General features: G+C 50.8%; 1 protein-coding gene across 1 annotated transcript; it reads left to right on the top strand.

Annotated features, from left to right (window-relative positions):
- Positions 1-958: 958 nt before the first annotated feature.
- Positions 959-4,107, top strand: LOC140657147 (interleukin-5-like). Its single transcript, XM_072873765.1, is given in 4 exon segments — positions 959-1,117; positions 1,254-1,286; positions 3,539-3,673; positions 4,015-4,107. Coding segments are annotated over 4 exon segments (420 nt in total).
- The last annotated feature ends 11,240 nt before the right edge of the window (positions 4,108-15,347 follow it).

The following is a 15,347-nucleotide window of genomic DNA, read 5'->3' on the forward strand; positions in this document are numbered from 1 at the left end:
TGCCCCGGCAGGAACCCGCAAGCAGAAAGCAAATGATAGCACTTTTTGCAAAATGACACCATCCTTTTTGTAAAGGAATCAAAAAGGGCTTTTTCCGGCTTCCAGAAAAGGAAACACAAGTCACCGAGTTGGCTAATTTGGCCAGATAACAAGCCCTAAGATCTTCTGTGAATTAAGACCTTAGACGTGACCCTCGCAAACCCAGTGGGCTTCCCCCTCGCCAGCTCCCGGCCGGCGAGCCGGGCAGCGAGGGCCCCACCGTCCCGGCACAAAATCAACTCCCTGGCCTCGACTGCGCCCGCGGGGTCCGGGCTGACACGCTCGGGGCATCCTGCATCCCTCCTTCCCCACCCAAAAGGAGCCACTTTGCTGTGCCCATCCCCAGGGCCACCCTCCCGCTCCAGGACATGCTCCAGGGCAGGGGCTTCTCCTGCTGTAAAGGAATTCATTCTTCCAGAACACCTGCATTTTGACAAAATTTTGCCACAGGTATTGCACGAATGCTGTCATTTTCCCTTTCTAGGCAGCAGTCCACATATTTTCCGTGGGGTTTTGTGGTTTTTTTTTTCTTACATCACAATCTTTTTCCTATTGCATATCAGAAGATCGCATGCTCCTTTATCAGAGAAGCTCCGATTTCTAGAGAAGTGCCGTGGAGCCAGCAACTGCTTGGTCATACTTTGGGTTATGCTATGTTTTACTGATTTTAAAGTTGAAAGGCCACATCCTTACATCTTTATTACCTACTTCCGTGGAAATGCTGATTGGGTAAGGAGTGTGCCCCAAGGTTAAACACCAAATTTACTGGAACTTTTCTCTTTCAGAAAGTCTCAACAAATGGCCTTTTTTCTATCAGTTTCAAAAATCAACCTAAACTGTTATTTCCTTGTAGAGAGACCATAAAATGGTAGAGGACTGGGCCAGAAGCACTTACAGGTTCTCTGAGCACATCAGGAGGATGAGGACCCATCTCTACCTCCTTTTGCTGGCTGCAGGCATCTCTGCTGCTCCCCAGATGAGCAGCATGGCTGAATTACTGACATTATTACAGCAAATGTGGCAGTCGGTGACCAAGGACCTTCAGGTAAGTTCGATTTCCACTTTGCTAACCTAAAATGTGATATATTGAATCCTCTTGTTCTTGAATATTTAACTTTTTTGAAAGTCAGGCGATCTCTTTCAGTGACGCTTTATTTTCATTAGTGTTAATGAAGATGGTATTTGAAAGGCTTAATTAATATATTATTTTTCAGAATCTGAGGATTGAAACTCCAGACAATATAGACGTAAGTAAAACTCCTTTTCTTTAAATAAAATTAACTTTTTCACGAACTTAGTCATTGGAAATTGAGATAGTTTTAAAATTGTTCTCTCCTAAAATACTCTATTTGTATTTAAGAACAAACAATGACTTTAAATGTAGGTATTAGAAGATAGAAAATGTTATTAAAGATATTAAATGTTATTGTAACATATAAAATGTTATTAAAAACAATCAAATGGTGAGTCAAAGAAAAATATGCTGTGATATAAAAGTAGCCAAGGACAGTAAATATTCTTGTTCTATGTTTTTGTAAATCTCCTGCGGAACACATACGCACAAAGTGATTTTCTGAATCAGCTTTTTAAACGAAGGACAGTTAAAAAGGAAAGAACAAACTCGTTCACGTTGCTTGTCCGTCTGCAAATATACTTCTTTTTAGTCTACTTTGTTTCGTCTACTTTTAGAAATGGCTTTTTATACCTTTACCATCAGTAAGGGAATGAAATAGCTGTATTACCACATCTTGGCTGGCGGATGGTGTTAATGCCCCGAGAACGAGACACCCGCTACTTGCGTGTCCGTGAATGAGCTCTGTCCTAAAGACCAAATTCCCCTTTATGCATTTGCCATCTTCTTTTGCATCTCAGATACATTTCTCCTGTTCCCTCTTGGCGTAAAGGCTCTTTTCTTTGCGAGCTGACTTTAAACAACTTCCTCTTGATGCAGATGCTGCTAATGAAACTTTTTTTTCTGCTGTGCATCAGCTGAAAACTTGGTTTCGACATGAGATCGCAGCCCAGCCCAGAGCTCTTCAGAGAATATCGTGGCCAGAGGGCTATTTGTGGGAATGCAGTCTGAGTCATTAATTTACTCGAGGAGCAGAATAGTTGACATTTGTGCCATAAGCTAGCTACAGGGGGGTGGGGTTTTTTTGGTGGCAAATCCAGCCCATTCCTCGTAAATCAGGTGTAAAGTTCCCAGCTCTGTCACTTCTCTCTGGATGCTGTCTGGAAGAGCTCTCTTCCCAGGCTGGGGCTTGGGCTGGGTTTAACCCCGAGTTTTTAATAAGGAAAACAGACTGAGAATCAGCGGTGCCGAAGGCCGGCAGCTCGCTCGTCCCTTTCCCCGCCGAGGTCCCCTGCGGTGCCACCGCAGCCCACCGTGCCGGTGCCCAGCTCTCCTCCGGGGAGAAGAGCTGCTTCGCTCCCACCCGTGCTTCGGATAGAGAGATGACGGCGAATTTCCCAGTGTCTCTGCATTTGTTGTTCATCAGTGGCGGAAGCAAGCAGCTTCCCAAGCAAGGTTGTGGGAAAAATGATCTTCCTCCTCATGCAGCATCCAAGAGTGACTAACAGAAGACCACATGTTGGTGGAGAACATCATGGGCGTGATGCTGGCCTTCAGCAGCTCTCTGCATTTCCTCTGACCTTCCCTGATTATTTTTTGCTTCATTTTTCATCACTTTCTTCTCCCATTACACTTCTCTCCAATCTGTTCCAGCTGCCGATGGAAGCGTCCTCTCCTTCTTTCCTTCTCCATGAGTTTAGCTGAGCTCTTCCAAAACAAACCGGCAGTGCTGAGTGCAGCAACCATCACTCTTTGCTCTGCTTCTGTCCCGTACCCCCTCTAGCCCTTCTGGCCGCCTTGCCTAGACCATAAGGTCTCGGAGACAAATGCCCGCTACCGCTTTGTAGAAGAGGACCAGCGTGCCCAGTGCATGGCCGCCCTTGGGATGGGACAAGGCAAACAGGGCTGGGAGATGAGAGTGTGACCGTTGTCCCCGTCCCTTCTGGCATGCAGATGTCAGCTGTCGCAGAGGTTAACGTTTGGAGTAGTTTCAGGTTCATTTATTTTCTTTCTCTCGTTTTCAGACAGTTCTAGCTCCTGTGGTAGAAAGCATCTTGCATCCAAACTGAAGACATAAACCAGAATTGTCTGCTGACACGAGCAGATGTAAGAAATCAAACTGGTCTTCAGATGGCCGCAGAAGAGATAGGACCAAGTCTTTACATAATTATATGCTTTATTTGGACATTACAAAACATACGCTAGCAGAAACTATCATCTGCCAGGTTTCTGTCTGCAGAGTAAATAAATGTGCGCATCAGTTAAGCATGTTTGCCGAAGGCATTTGCAAATATGAGCCCAAAAGTCCGTAACAATTTATTTGCCATGCAGGCAGCTGGACGTAACTCAAGATGATTTTTAATAAACCTATTGTAGTTCATGGTTACGAATTCTTGGATCTCAGTTTTGCTGTTTCTTCCATCTTAGGATGTGAATTGTGTCAGCACAATCTTTGAAGGAACAGAACAGCTGAAAACTCACCCAGCTATGAAAAGATTCAGTGTTTTTTTCCAAAAATTGGAAAGACTGAAGCAATCACTCACACCAAGCCTGGCAAAAGAGGTAGGAATTTATTTCTTGTTTATCAGAGATCATGCAGCAGAGATGTAATAAAATGTGATTCATAATTCATAACTAAGCCCTTGTGTCTATGAGAGAGAATAATTTTTGTGCTCACTTGCGTTGAGTATGTGGAAGAAGAAATCCTGGCATTATTTCACGTTTCTACCCTTCCCTTGCTCTAGTCTTCAGCTTGACCCACCTCTAAAATAACCATTCATATGTGTGATCAGCATATTTAAGGTTTAAGGAAGATCATATAATTTATAAAATTATTTCAGGATGAAAAAGCTCTACCTAATGGTTAATATTACATAGTTTCATTTTCTTGATTAACTTTTCAGGGGAAATGTGATACAGAAAGAAAGAATGCAAGAATATTCATAGAAAAGCTGATGACGTTCATCCGAAAAGCATCAAAAAACGCAAGAGTGTAGAGTTATAAGTTCCTAGAATTGCTGTAAATTTAAGCAAGCAGTAAAATGTTTATTTGTTTTAAAAGTACTCTTCTTTTGTGTTAAAATCTGGCAGGACACATCTTCCGTTTCAGTGGTATTGTACTGGTTCATGCTTGGCATGTAATCTCTGAACGTGATTCGTGATTTGAAATGCGATTCGTATTTCTAGATGAAAATTTAAATGCTTGATAAAGCGAGTAGCGCAGGGTATCATGGAAGGGCCTGACTAGGCATAAAACTTCTGGGTTTCTCATTAAAAGGTCAAGTGAATTTCTGAACAGTCACAGCGAGAATGAATACAGATGGATGTGAGCAAAAGCAGCTGGTTCACGCTCCGCGCCCTCTCTAACCATTGCCGAGCCCCGCAGGTTTCGCGCGCTGTGCCGTGAGCACCGAGGGATATATCGAGATGTGATATCAATATCTTCCCTTTGCCTTTCTTTAAGACCAGGGTGGACCAGTGGCGGGGGGACGGCATGCGCTCTAGCAATACGGGTTGGGTTCTGTAACTTTTCAGGTTTAAGGTCAAACGTCTGCTGGAAAGTTTCGCTGGTATCGCGTAACCTCAGCGGAATGGGTATTATTCTCGATAACAGGTCTAGAAGAACAAGATGCCATGTATAGACCATTAAACCAGTACACAACTGATGCTGCTGAAATAAGTGATTTAGCTCAGGGAACTGGTATGGCTATACTGGGGAAATCTCAACGTTGTAATATCTATCTACAGTAAAGAGGATTAATCGATATAATTATACGAGCAAAACTTTCCTAGTACAGGGCTGGCTTTGCCACTGCTTTGAAGCCAGATGAGGAGAACTGCAAAAGTCCTGTTCACACAATATTGCACCTCTTAAGCTCCGCCTGAGCTTCGCTATCTATATGTGTATCACTCAGCAGCAAGGAGTACGAGAACATTGCGCTCACGCATGGAGGATCGCCTTGATTTGGCATGCTTAGCACTCTGCCCAAAATCTTTCACAAGCACTGAGAAACATCCTGAGATTTTCCTCTACTTGCAGCTTTGGTAGCTCAGTGTAAATTTGGCAACTAAAGATTTGTAAGGATCTGGGCATATGCCGCTTAGAGAATTAATGTTTTTTCTAAAGCTAATAGTGATGATAGGAGTGTTTAGATCAGTATGAATTCGTTTCCATGGTGTCAATTAAATTATATTACATTTTATAGATATATGTATTTTGGAGAAAATATTTATTCTGTATTTTTACTACCTTTAATAAAGTGAATAAATGTTTGTCTCTGCCTTTTTTTTCCCCACAAATTTCTTCCAAGCTATTTCCACACTTGAGCAAATCTAGTTATTGTAAAATCTCTGATGGTCAAGGGAATTAGATCCTTGAGGTGAATGAGCTGGTGTATTGCTAGAAGCTATTTCTAACGATGCACAAATTAAAAACCAGGGAGACCATTAAGGTGCACACCTCTGCGACCGAGCTGAGCTTGCACATTTGGTTTTAGCCGTTGAGGAGCCCCTGCTAGAACATGGTCCGAAGGGCCATGGAGACCTAAGTGGGTACTCATAGCAAAGGTTACTGGTCTCTCTCCCTCCTTTTCAACAATTAAAATAGAAGGGGAGAGAATCCAAGTGACAGTCAAGCTGCAAAACCTGCTCCAGGCGGTGGCAATGTCTGAGGCTTGAAGCTGAACAGTTTTTCAGTGCTTGTTCTCAGATGCCGACACTGCCAGCGTCTGAACAAGCACGCCAGGTACCGATTGTCCGACCTAGCCTGGGTAACTCCAAGCACTGGGGATAAACATGCTGCAAACAGAGGAAAAAACAGCTGGTGAGGTTCCTAATGTAAAATAAGTACCTTTTAAATAAATAAGCAAGCATCTCCTCAGACCTGCCCCAGAAATTACAGCCCTTGCCTTTCAGAAATAAATATTTGCAGAGAAAGTACCTTCGGTGGAAAATGTTTTCACTCTCCTCCTGGAAGCTGGAGGCTGCCACAACGAGAGCATCCCCAGAGCTGCCCTGATCCGCCCCTCTGGAGCCCTGCGGTGGCTGCGCTCGCCTCTTCACCGAACTCGCAATGGTTTGGTACAGGCTCCCGAGGAGGTGAAGGCCTGAGCCGTGGCCGGGCCAAGAGCTCCTCTGGTCCCGACCTGTTCTCTGAGGACCCACAAAGGAGCCGAGTGGCACGGAGAGCATCGATCCGTATGAGCTTGGAACAGCCATCGTGCCATCGACACGCGAATAGCGGGTGGCTTTTCCAAGACTCGTTTAGCAAGGAACAAAGTTGTGGGTACAAGGAGCCTCATGCATGTCTTTCCTATCGCATGTAATTTGACTGCGAGCCAACCACTTGACCCCGTAAATATGACAGCCACAGTGAGCCTTCTTTGCGCTCTCCCTGCTGGGCAGCCTGGCTGCAGGGCGGTGATCTCCCCTGGAGCTGGGACACCTCTCCAGGTCGCTCCTCGAGGCACGGAGACCTTTTACCGACGGCAGATCTGTGGTAAGAGACCGATGTCACACATAACCTGTAGTCTGGTAACTTAGATTTTGTCTTGGTAACTTCGATTGCATGCTGAATTGACAAATTTTGCAGATATAATCCCTTAGACATAAACCATTGTCCAGGTCTGAGACTAAGATTGGACCTAGCCACACCTACGCTCCATCAGGAGTTTAGAAAGCGAGGGGGTCTGCTCTGAACCTCGTGACTCAACGGGAGGGTCCTCCGTACCCTTTTGTACCCTCGGTCTCTCTGTCAATCATTCTAACTCGAGGTCAACCCAATTTTCCCGTGTATGTTTCTTCCATGCAGTAACTATCAGAGTGAACCTTGCCATCGAACTGTGTTAAGTCGCACTTTTATAAATCACATTAAAACCACTTTTGCTAATACCTTTGACGGTGATTTTTTAAGCGATCTAAATCACTCATTTGTGAGAAGCCCCCGGCTAAGCAGAACTCCCACCAAGACCAAAACGCCGCAGTCGACGTCTGTTGCTCTCATAGCTCAAAACAAAATCCCAGTCTCCATAACCCCCAGGTGACAGCTCTGCACCTTGCAGTCTGCCTATTAAAAATTCTAGAAATAGGATGTTGTAATGAAGAAGACGTAAGAAAGCCGGGAATGCAGAAGCTGGATGCTGGCCATAGGTTTCTCCTGTGCTCGTTGTACCTCACCCAGAGCAAGCGCAGACTTCCCCGGCCCTACAGAGGGTTTTAGATGCCCAGCTACAATCAGCGCTCCAAGCAGGCAGGGAAAAATAATACCAATTAGAAATTATTAGGAGAAAAAAAAAAAAAAAAGATCCAAAAGAGGTTTTCCAGCATTTCAGTCTGAATTGGGATAAGACAAAATATCTAAATGTGAATGAAGACTAAGGAAAGATCCGATTCAAAGGGTCAGCATCTTTCCTTGCAGGCTGAGCTCTCCTCTCCTGAACAACGACTCCCACCAGACCCGAGAGGATCCCCCACCAGCGTTGCATCACCTTCTGTGCCCTGCTCCTGTTCTTCCCCCTGTGCCTCCTCTCCGGAGCAGGCAGCCCGGCAGGCAGCGGGGTGCTCGGGCCAGGCAGCGGGGTGCTCAGGGCAGGCAGTGGGGGGTCGGGGCAGGCAGCAGGGTGCTCGGGGCAGGCAGTGGGGGGGTCGGGGCAGGCAGCGGGGTGCTCAGGACAGGCAGCGGGGTGTTTGGGGCAGGCAGCAGGGTGCTCAGGACAGGCAGCAGGGTGCTCGGGACAGGCAGCGGGATGCTCGGGACAGGCAGCGGGGTGCTCGGGGCAGGCAGTGGGGGGGTCGGGGCAGGCAGCGGGGTGCTCAGGACAGGCACCGGGGTGTTTGGGGCAGGCAGCGGGGTGCTCAGGACAGGCAGCGGGGTGTTTGGGGCAGGCAGCGGGGGGCTCAGGACAGGCAGCGGGGTGTTTGGGGCAGGCAGCAGGGTGCTCAGGACAGGCAGCAGGGTGCTCGGGACAGGCAGCGGGATGCTCGGGACAGGCAGCGGGGTGCTCGGGGCAGGCAGCGGGGTGCTCGGGGCAGGCAGTGGGGGGGTCGGGGCAGGCAGCGGGGTGCTCAGGACAGGCAGCGGGGTGCTCAGGACAGGCAGCGGGGTGTTTGGGGCAGGCAGTGGGGTGCTCGGGGCAGGCAGTGGGGTGCTCAGGACAGGCAGCGGGGTGCTCAGGACAGGCAGCAGGGTGCTCGGGACAGGCAGCGGGATGCTCGGGGCAGGCAGTGGGGTGCTCGGGGCAGGCAGTGGGGTGCTCAGGACAGGCAGCGGGGTGCTCAGGACAGGCAGCAGGGTGCTCGGGACAGGCAGCAGGATGCTCAGGGCAGGCAGTGGGGTGCTCGGGACAGGCAGCGGGGTGCTCAGGGCAGGCAGTGGGGTGCTCAGGGCAGGCAGTGGGGTGCTCAGGACAGGCAGCGGGGTGCGTGGGGCAGGCAGCGGGGTGCTCGGGGCAGGCAGCGGGGTGCTCGGGACAGGCAGCGGGGTGCTCAGGGCAGGCAGCAGGATGCTCAGGGCAGGCAGTGGGGTGCTTGGGGCAGGCAGCAGGGTGCTCGGGACAGGGAGCAGGGTGCTCGGGACAGGCAGCGGGGTGCTCAGGGCAGGCAGTGGGGTGCTCAGGACAGGCAGCGGGGTGCGTGGGGCAGGCAGCGGGGTGCTCGGGGCAGGCAGCGGGGTGCTCGGGGCAGGCAGGCAGCACCACAGGCTCGCTGTGCCCTCCAGCGTTACGGCTGGGATGCCCACGGTACATGAATCTGCATTTATTTCTTTTGTTTTGGGCTGTGGCATGAGCACCTGTTGCCAGGTGTCCCTGTGGAGGCTGCGGGTGCTGAAAAATAATTTCTCCTTATTTTTTGTCCTTCTTTTTGCAAATTATTCCATTGTCTCTTTTAGCTTGCACAATGGTGATTCTGCCTTTTATCTGCCGGGTGACTGCCTGGATGCCATTTGGAGACAGTTTCAGCCATCTGAAGATGCTTTCTAGCTTTGAATGCTCTCCCCTGCCCTGCTGTATAGTTTTTCTGGATTTCTTTCCCATTTTCTCAAGATATTTTGACAGGTGACATGCACTCGTATACTGACTTCAACATGTGTGTTGTTGAACAGCCTCCTGACCGCCTGCAAAAATTTGGGCACAAACAGACAAAAGAAATATTTCTGATACTTGTATTAGAAGTATCAGCCCCTAGAAAGCACAGTAGGTTGGAGAATCTTAAACGTCAAAACAGGCTTTACAGAAAACCTGAAATCGGGGGAGTCCTTGGTACATTCATCCTCCTTCAGCTCTGGACAAAGCCACTCTAAAATTTCCAGCCAAAGCAGCTTTCTCAGGGAACGCACCTGCAGGCTTGTGGCTTGGAGCGTGGGACTGTCCTTAACCGCAGCCCTAAAGTCCCTCTTAGCTGCCAGCTCGGATTAGTAGAACTAGCAATTTCCCCCCTGCAAGAGCAGCTACAAACCCGGTGAGCTGCTGTGACAGTCGTGGGTGATGCATCTCATCCCAGAAAACCCTTGTATCAGCTGCCTCCAACAAACCTGCCTCTTGTGCTCGTTTCTGCTTCTCAATCAGAACAAAACCAGACTGTATAATGTATTAAACAAAGCAAACAAACTTACCGTGAGCCTGAAATCTACTTTGCGTTTTCAGCGCAGACTCCCTAATTCTCGCAAGCTATTTCTGAGCTCGGGGCAGCACAAACGGGCAGGTACGCGCAGGGGCAATCCCATCCGCTGCTCCAGGCTGGTTTGCAAAACTGCCTGAAATACGGCGTGCTGGCACACGGCCCCACGCAGGCAGAGCACGGAGGAGGCAGGACACCGGTAACACTGTCACTCCGTAAGACCGGTGCCAGGTATATTTAAAATCCCGATATTACCCTGGTATTGGTCTACCTTCCTCCCAAATTTAATTCATTGCCGCAAGAAAGGCTCCGATTTCAGCTGGAGAACACAAAAGGAGAGCTCTAGAGAAACCTTTGGGTTGCCTTATCAATGGGCTTCCTTTAGCTCCCTGGACAATGCTTGCATTTTTTGCTATAAATATCCCAGCGTAAATGAATTCCTTTATAAAAAAGGTTTAAATACAGGAGAAAGGAATGAGAAACAAATTGAGAAGACATTTTTGGTGAGAGAGAGAGAGGGGTGGTTTCCTCCGGTGTCCTTCGAACCACAGAAAAAGCTTCTTGGAAAACTTACCAATTTTGACATCGTAAAAAAAGAAGCTGAGCAACTGAGCCCTGAGTCACAGCGTTCCCAAGCGTTTGATTTCATTTGTTCTGAATTTCCTGGGTCTGACACGTCCTGATACAACGTGCCACCGTTACACCTCCTTTTTTGGGTGCATCCCCGGAGACCCTCGCTGAAGCACGGGTGAGAATCCTGTCATACCAGAACAAATATGCAGAAGTAAAACATTTTCTTGTCACACCAATACTGATTTTCCCAGTGTTTTCAAGTGTTGTCATCCAACTTTTACGAAGGAAAAATACAGTTTGGCACCGTGTGGCTCCATAAGATGGGGGGAGCAGGCGCAGTTGCTGGTGAAACAAGGATTAATCAGCAAAATTATTTATAAATTATTTGTGCAGACATTGAGCTATAAGACTTTTTACTCTCCCTGCCTGCAATCCAGTCTCCAAAACCCAGCAGCCAGAGCAGCCTCCCATACAGGCGCAGGGGAAAGGCGTCCGGGCGGCTGACGGCAGATGGCAACAGGAGACCAGAAATGCAAGATGCAGAGTCCTTGGCGGGTTAGCTTCTGAGCAGGAAAAAAATCACAGACAGGGATTTCCTTTGGATCTGCACAGAGCCAGTGCGGTTTGCAGAAGATGAATGATGATGCCCGGCTGCCCCCCGGTCAGGACGGGGCTGGGGGACGAGGCTCAGCCTCTGTCCCTGGGGCGAAGCTTCGTGCGGCTCAGAGCATCGCGGGGTGCCCGTTGTCCGTCCTCGGTGGGGACCCCTCGCCCGGCTGCACCCCAGGGTGAACCCCTCCTGCCGGCAGCCCCACGGCCGAGTCCCTGCCGGGGCGAAGCAGTGCCGGCTGCCCCTCGGGTCACCCCTCCCTGGGCTGCCTGCGTGAGCCACGCTGCAAAGCACGCCTCCCTCTCCCCCGCTGCCTCTCAGAAGCCAGCCTTTTTCCTGAGACGGGCTTTGAACCACAAGCCAGCTGCTGAGGGTACAGAAGACTCAAACCAGACCCTCCTCTTGCCCTGGCAACCCCCGTGCCCCGCCGCAGGCTGTGCATCGCGATACACCGTGATGTGCATCCGACACATCGCGATACAACCCGGGGACGCCAGCACCTGCGAGCGAATGCCCCTGGCTTGAACTGCTTCTCCTGTTTTGGCAGCGTTCCTTCCTCTCGACGTCTCCTGTCCTGCAGACTGAATCCAAGGCTCTTCCCCCATCGAGGTCCGGCTTGGGCTTCACACGGCTGCTGTGCTCCCCCCTGGGCCACCGTGCCCCCCATATTCAGAGCTCTGACCCCTCCATATGACGGGGGAGACCGTGCTGGCCCCAGTGCTCACCCCCATGTGGGGTTTGCTGGGAGGTGCGGGGCCCCTTCCTGGGGGCCCAGAGCGGTGAACCAGCCCCAAGGTGCTGGAAGACACCTGGCAACCCATGACATCCTTGGGATACGGTGGATAAACGTCATCCCCTGGCAGCTGGGGCACCTCTGGAGCGATGCCAGGCATGAGCGTTATCCAGCAGGCAAAGATCTGCTTTCCAACAGTACGTGTTGTATGGATGCAACTACTTGGCGCCTCGGGGAACGGGCTGGAAGAGGCTCCTGGTGTCCCCAGCCACCGGCTCATCCGGGGGTAAGGATCCTTGGGTATCCCGGACTCTCTGGGAAAGACAGGAGGTGGGAGGCCATGTGCTGGCACCCCGAGCAGGAGCTGAACAGGAGCAGTGCCCGCGGGCACAGCCACACCACAGCCAGCCCCTTCCCACTGGTGCTTGTTTTCCACCCGTGCAGCCAACACAGGAGCAGAGACGCACGCACGGCTCCTGGACGCTGTCACTGGGCGTCGGGGCTGATGGCGAGCTGGGGTCCTCTGGCCCCACGTCAGCACAGGCAACACCCGCCCGCGCAGGCAGAGAGCGGCCAAGCAAAGAGCCAGGGTCGACCACCCACCCGGGAGAGTCGGACCAGATACCTGCGTGGGACGCATCGGAGAGAAAACAGTCAATGCTGAAACAGGAACATGTGCGTGCAGGGCTGTCGAAGGCACGCGTTCTCTGGAGCTCAGTAATTTATCAGTAATAAATTTATCAGTAATTTAAATCAGCAATGCAAATGCCTGCTGACACCTGACGACAAACTTTTGAGTGCTTTGCAATAGGGTACGCTGGCCTGAAAGCTTGTACCGAGATGGGAAAGGTGGGATGGCGGCACGTCCGGCCGCACACAGCTCCTCTGTCCGACCCAGCACCGCCGGGTCCCGTGCCTTACCCTGCACCCCACGAAGCGGCAGCGGCAGCACTGGGCAGCCCCGGCACCGGAGAGCCACTGCCTAAGCCAAGGCAGGGCTGGGCTTTCATACCACGAAGGCATTTCTGAAGAGCTGAACTGTGCCAAAAAAGCAACAAATCGGCAGAGCGAGAAGGCGGCACCGCGACAGCCTCGAAAAGCAAAAGGTAGTTTCTGAGTAGTACTCCAGAGGATGTATAGACAGCCCAGCAAAATGTCAAGCGCAGCACAAGAAAACCTCCAAAAGAAGCTCCTAATGACACTGGCTCTTCTAATACGTTATGTTTTTCCCTATTTGTATTATTTTCCGTATTATTTTTTATTAGCACCGAATGAGATCATGTTCAGAGATCTGACTGCACTGGATGCTATGCCAGCACAGGAGACTGGTCTTGCCACATTTTCACATAGCGATCATGCTTATTTTTCTTCCTGCTACCTCTTATTCAACTAACTGTTCCTGCAAGACAGGTAAACACTGTTATAGCCCTGCCCCTGACTGCGGACGGAGAAACAAACCCCCGGGGAGCTCCAAGCAGAAGCCGGCGGAACGCTCGGATGCGCCGGCTCGGTCTCCCCGGCTCCGGCCGCTGGACCACTCCTGCCTCCGTGACAAAGCATTTTCGGCAGGGTGGGCTGAGATGGTCCTTGGCGGGATGCCCGGGCGTGTCCTGAGGGCTCAGCCCAGCAGTTATGTTTGTTAGAACTAAGAAGAAAAGGTAAAGAAAGGAAAAAAGTTTTTTCCCTCGTTTACCTACATTTTCATTCTATGAGAGAATGACACCGTGGTGCTCCCTGAGTGCAACAGCCCCATTTCACAGCAATTTCACAGAGTTCTGAGATGAGCCAAAGCCCCGTTCGTCTTCAGCACATCACCACAGCAATCACTGCCTCCCCCAGCCCCCCAGCGCCAAAGCCACCGGGCCAAAACCCCAGCGGCCCACGGGCGAGGGCAGTCCCGGTGGGACGCGAGCCGCCGGGTTAATCCGTATGAACCTTTTGCCTCAGGTTTAACTGGAGCAGGAAGGATGTGTCAGCCCAAAATATAAAGTCATTGACTAGAAAAGAAGCGGGCATTAGCGTAACAAGTATAACTCCTCGGTACAATCACGGCATAAAAGTTAAATACACACACACGAATACTTACTGTAAAGATGCCAGGTGAGATTTCACTGGGTTCAGCGTGGGCATTTCAGAAGGGCTGGAAAGGTGGAGGAAAGGAAAGGCCTTACCAGCCTCCGGCTTTACGCAGCTATGGAAAACACCACGGGAATGACAGCGAGAAATGAGTGTGCAAAGAACTGAAAAGGTCGTGATAAAACTACCCACGACAAAGAAAACACACCATGCTCCATCACCTACATGAGTCAAGCAGGACAAGTTCAGTATCACCAAAAAAAAAAGGAACTTTCTAACTTTAAAGCAGCCAGTAGCTCTACCTGGAAAGCAGCCTGCTCGTCCTTCTGCCCCCAAAATACCACCTCAGCTCCCTGCCCCCCAAATCCGCCTTCTTCCGATGTAAACGGTTCCAGCTGTATTTTAAATATTAACTTTGACTTTATATAGAAAGTTCAAAATAATCCTCTTTTCTAGCATGCCCAGGAAAAATCAGCATATACTTCATGTCAAACCACATTCTTGTACTTTAATTAACCTTTTAGTACTTTACTTTTATACTTTATTGACCCTCGTAAGCATATATTATTCATTTCCAGAGAGCAATTCTGTATTTCTTCTTCTTATCATTATTATTTCTGCCGCAAATACAGAAGTTGCCTATAAAATCACGGTTTCAGAAGCCCTGCGTGGCTTGGAGAGGGTGGAGAGGGGTCAGTTGACCAGCGTCTCTTCCAGCAGGGACCTGGGCTCACCGAATACAGCTTGCTCCCAACGGGCAGCGTACCCGCGCTGCCTTCTCTGCCTGACACCAGCGCAGGAACGTCCCTTCTCGCCTCCCCATCGCATGTCCCCTTCGGCTCAGTCCCGCCGAGCTCACCCACGGGCGCGGGGGTCCGCAAGCCCCAGGCAAGACCTGGGCTCTTCAGCGGTGGTGGCCTCAGCCGTCAGCCCTTGCTCAGGAGCCTCCATCACCTCCTCGCTGGCACTGGACAGCCCTGCAAAGGGGAGATGGAGAAAGCAGCTCCATCACGGGTCAAACACGGCGGCCGACCGCTCGAACCCACCTCAAAGTCAGACGGTGCTTTGCAGCGGTCGTGCTCCTCACTGCTCGTTCCAGAACACAATTAAGCGGCAAAAGTCAAACCGCCGGGCCGTGTCCCGGGGGTGTCGCGGCATCGTGACGTGACCTACGCGGAGCTGTGAATCCGGCTGAAGGCTGCGATCTCCAGATAGCCAACCACCAAAATTTGTCTCAAGCTGCCGAGAGGGGTGTCTGGGGACGCCGGAGCACAGCGGATACCACAGCGCACCAGGGTGCCGGTGATTTGGAGGAGGGTGCGGGGCTGGAGAGGGCAGTGCCAGCGGGGTCCCTGGGGACGGGTGTGTTGGAGTCGAAGGCACACAACCCGCACACGCAGACTCGGTCGAGAAAGGTTTTTACCAGCATCTTTATTTTGGGGAACCCGCAAGACCCCCCCACCCCAGTGTTGCTCTGGCCGAAGCCTGGCCTGGGACACCGAGCGGGCACCCACCGCCGGCCCCGCTCTGTTTCAACCTGTCATTTCACCTCCATGGCATAATTTGCGGGACAAATTAGAGGTGCGGGGTAACGAACCGACGCGCTCCAGAGCGGAAGGTTCTGGTGGCAA

The sequence above is a fragment of the Ciconia boyciana genome, chromosome 9 (assembly GCF_034638445.1).
Source record: "Ciconia boyciana chromosome 9, ASM3463844v1, whole genome shotgun sequence".
Taxonomy (NCBI): Eukaryota; Metazoa; Chordata; class Aves; order Ciconiiformes; family Ciconiidae; genus Ciconia; species Ciconia boyciana.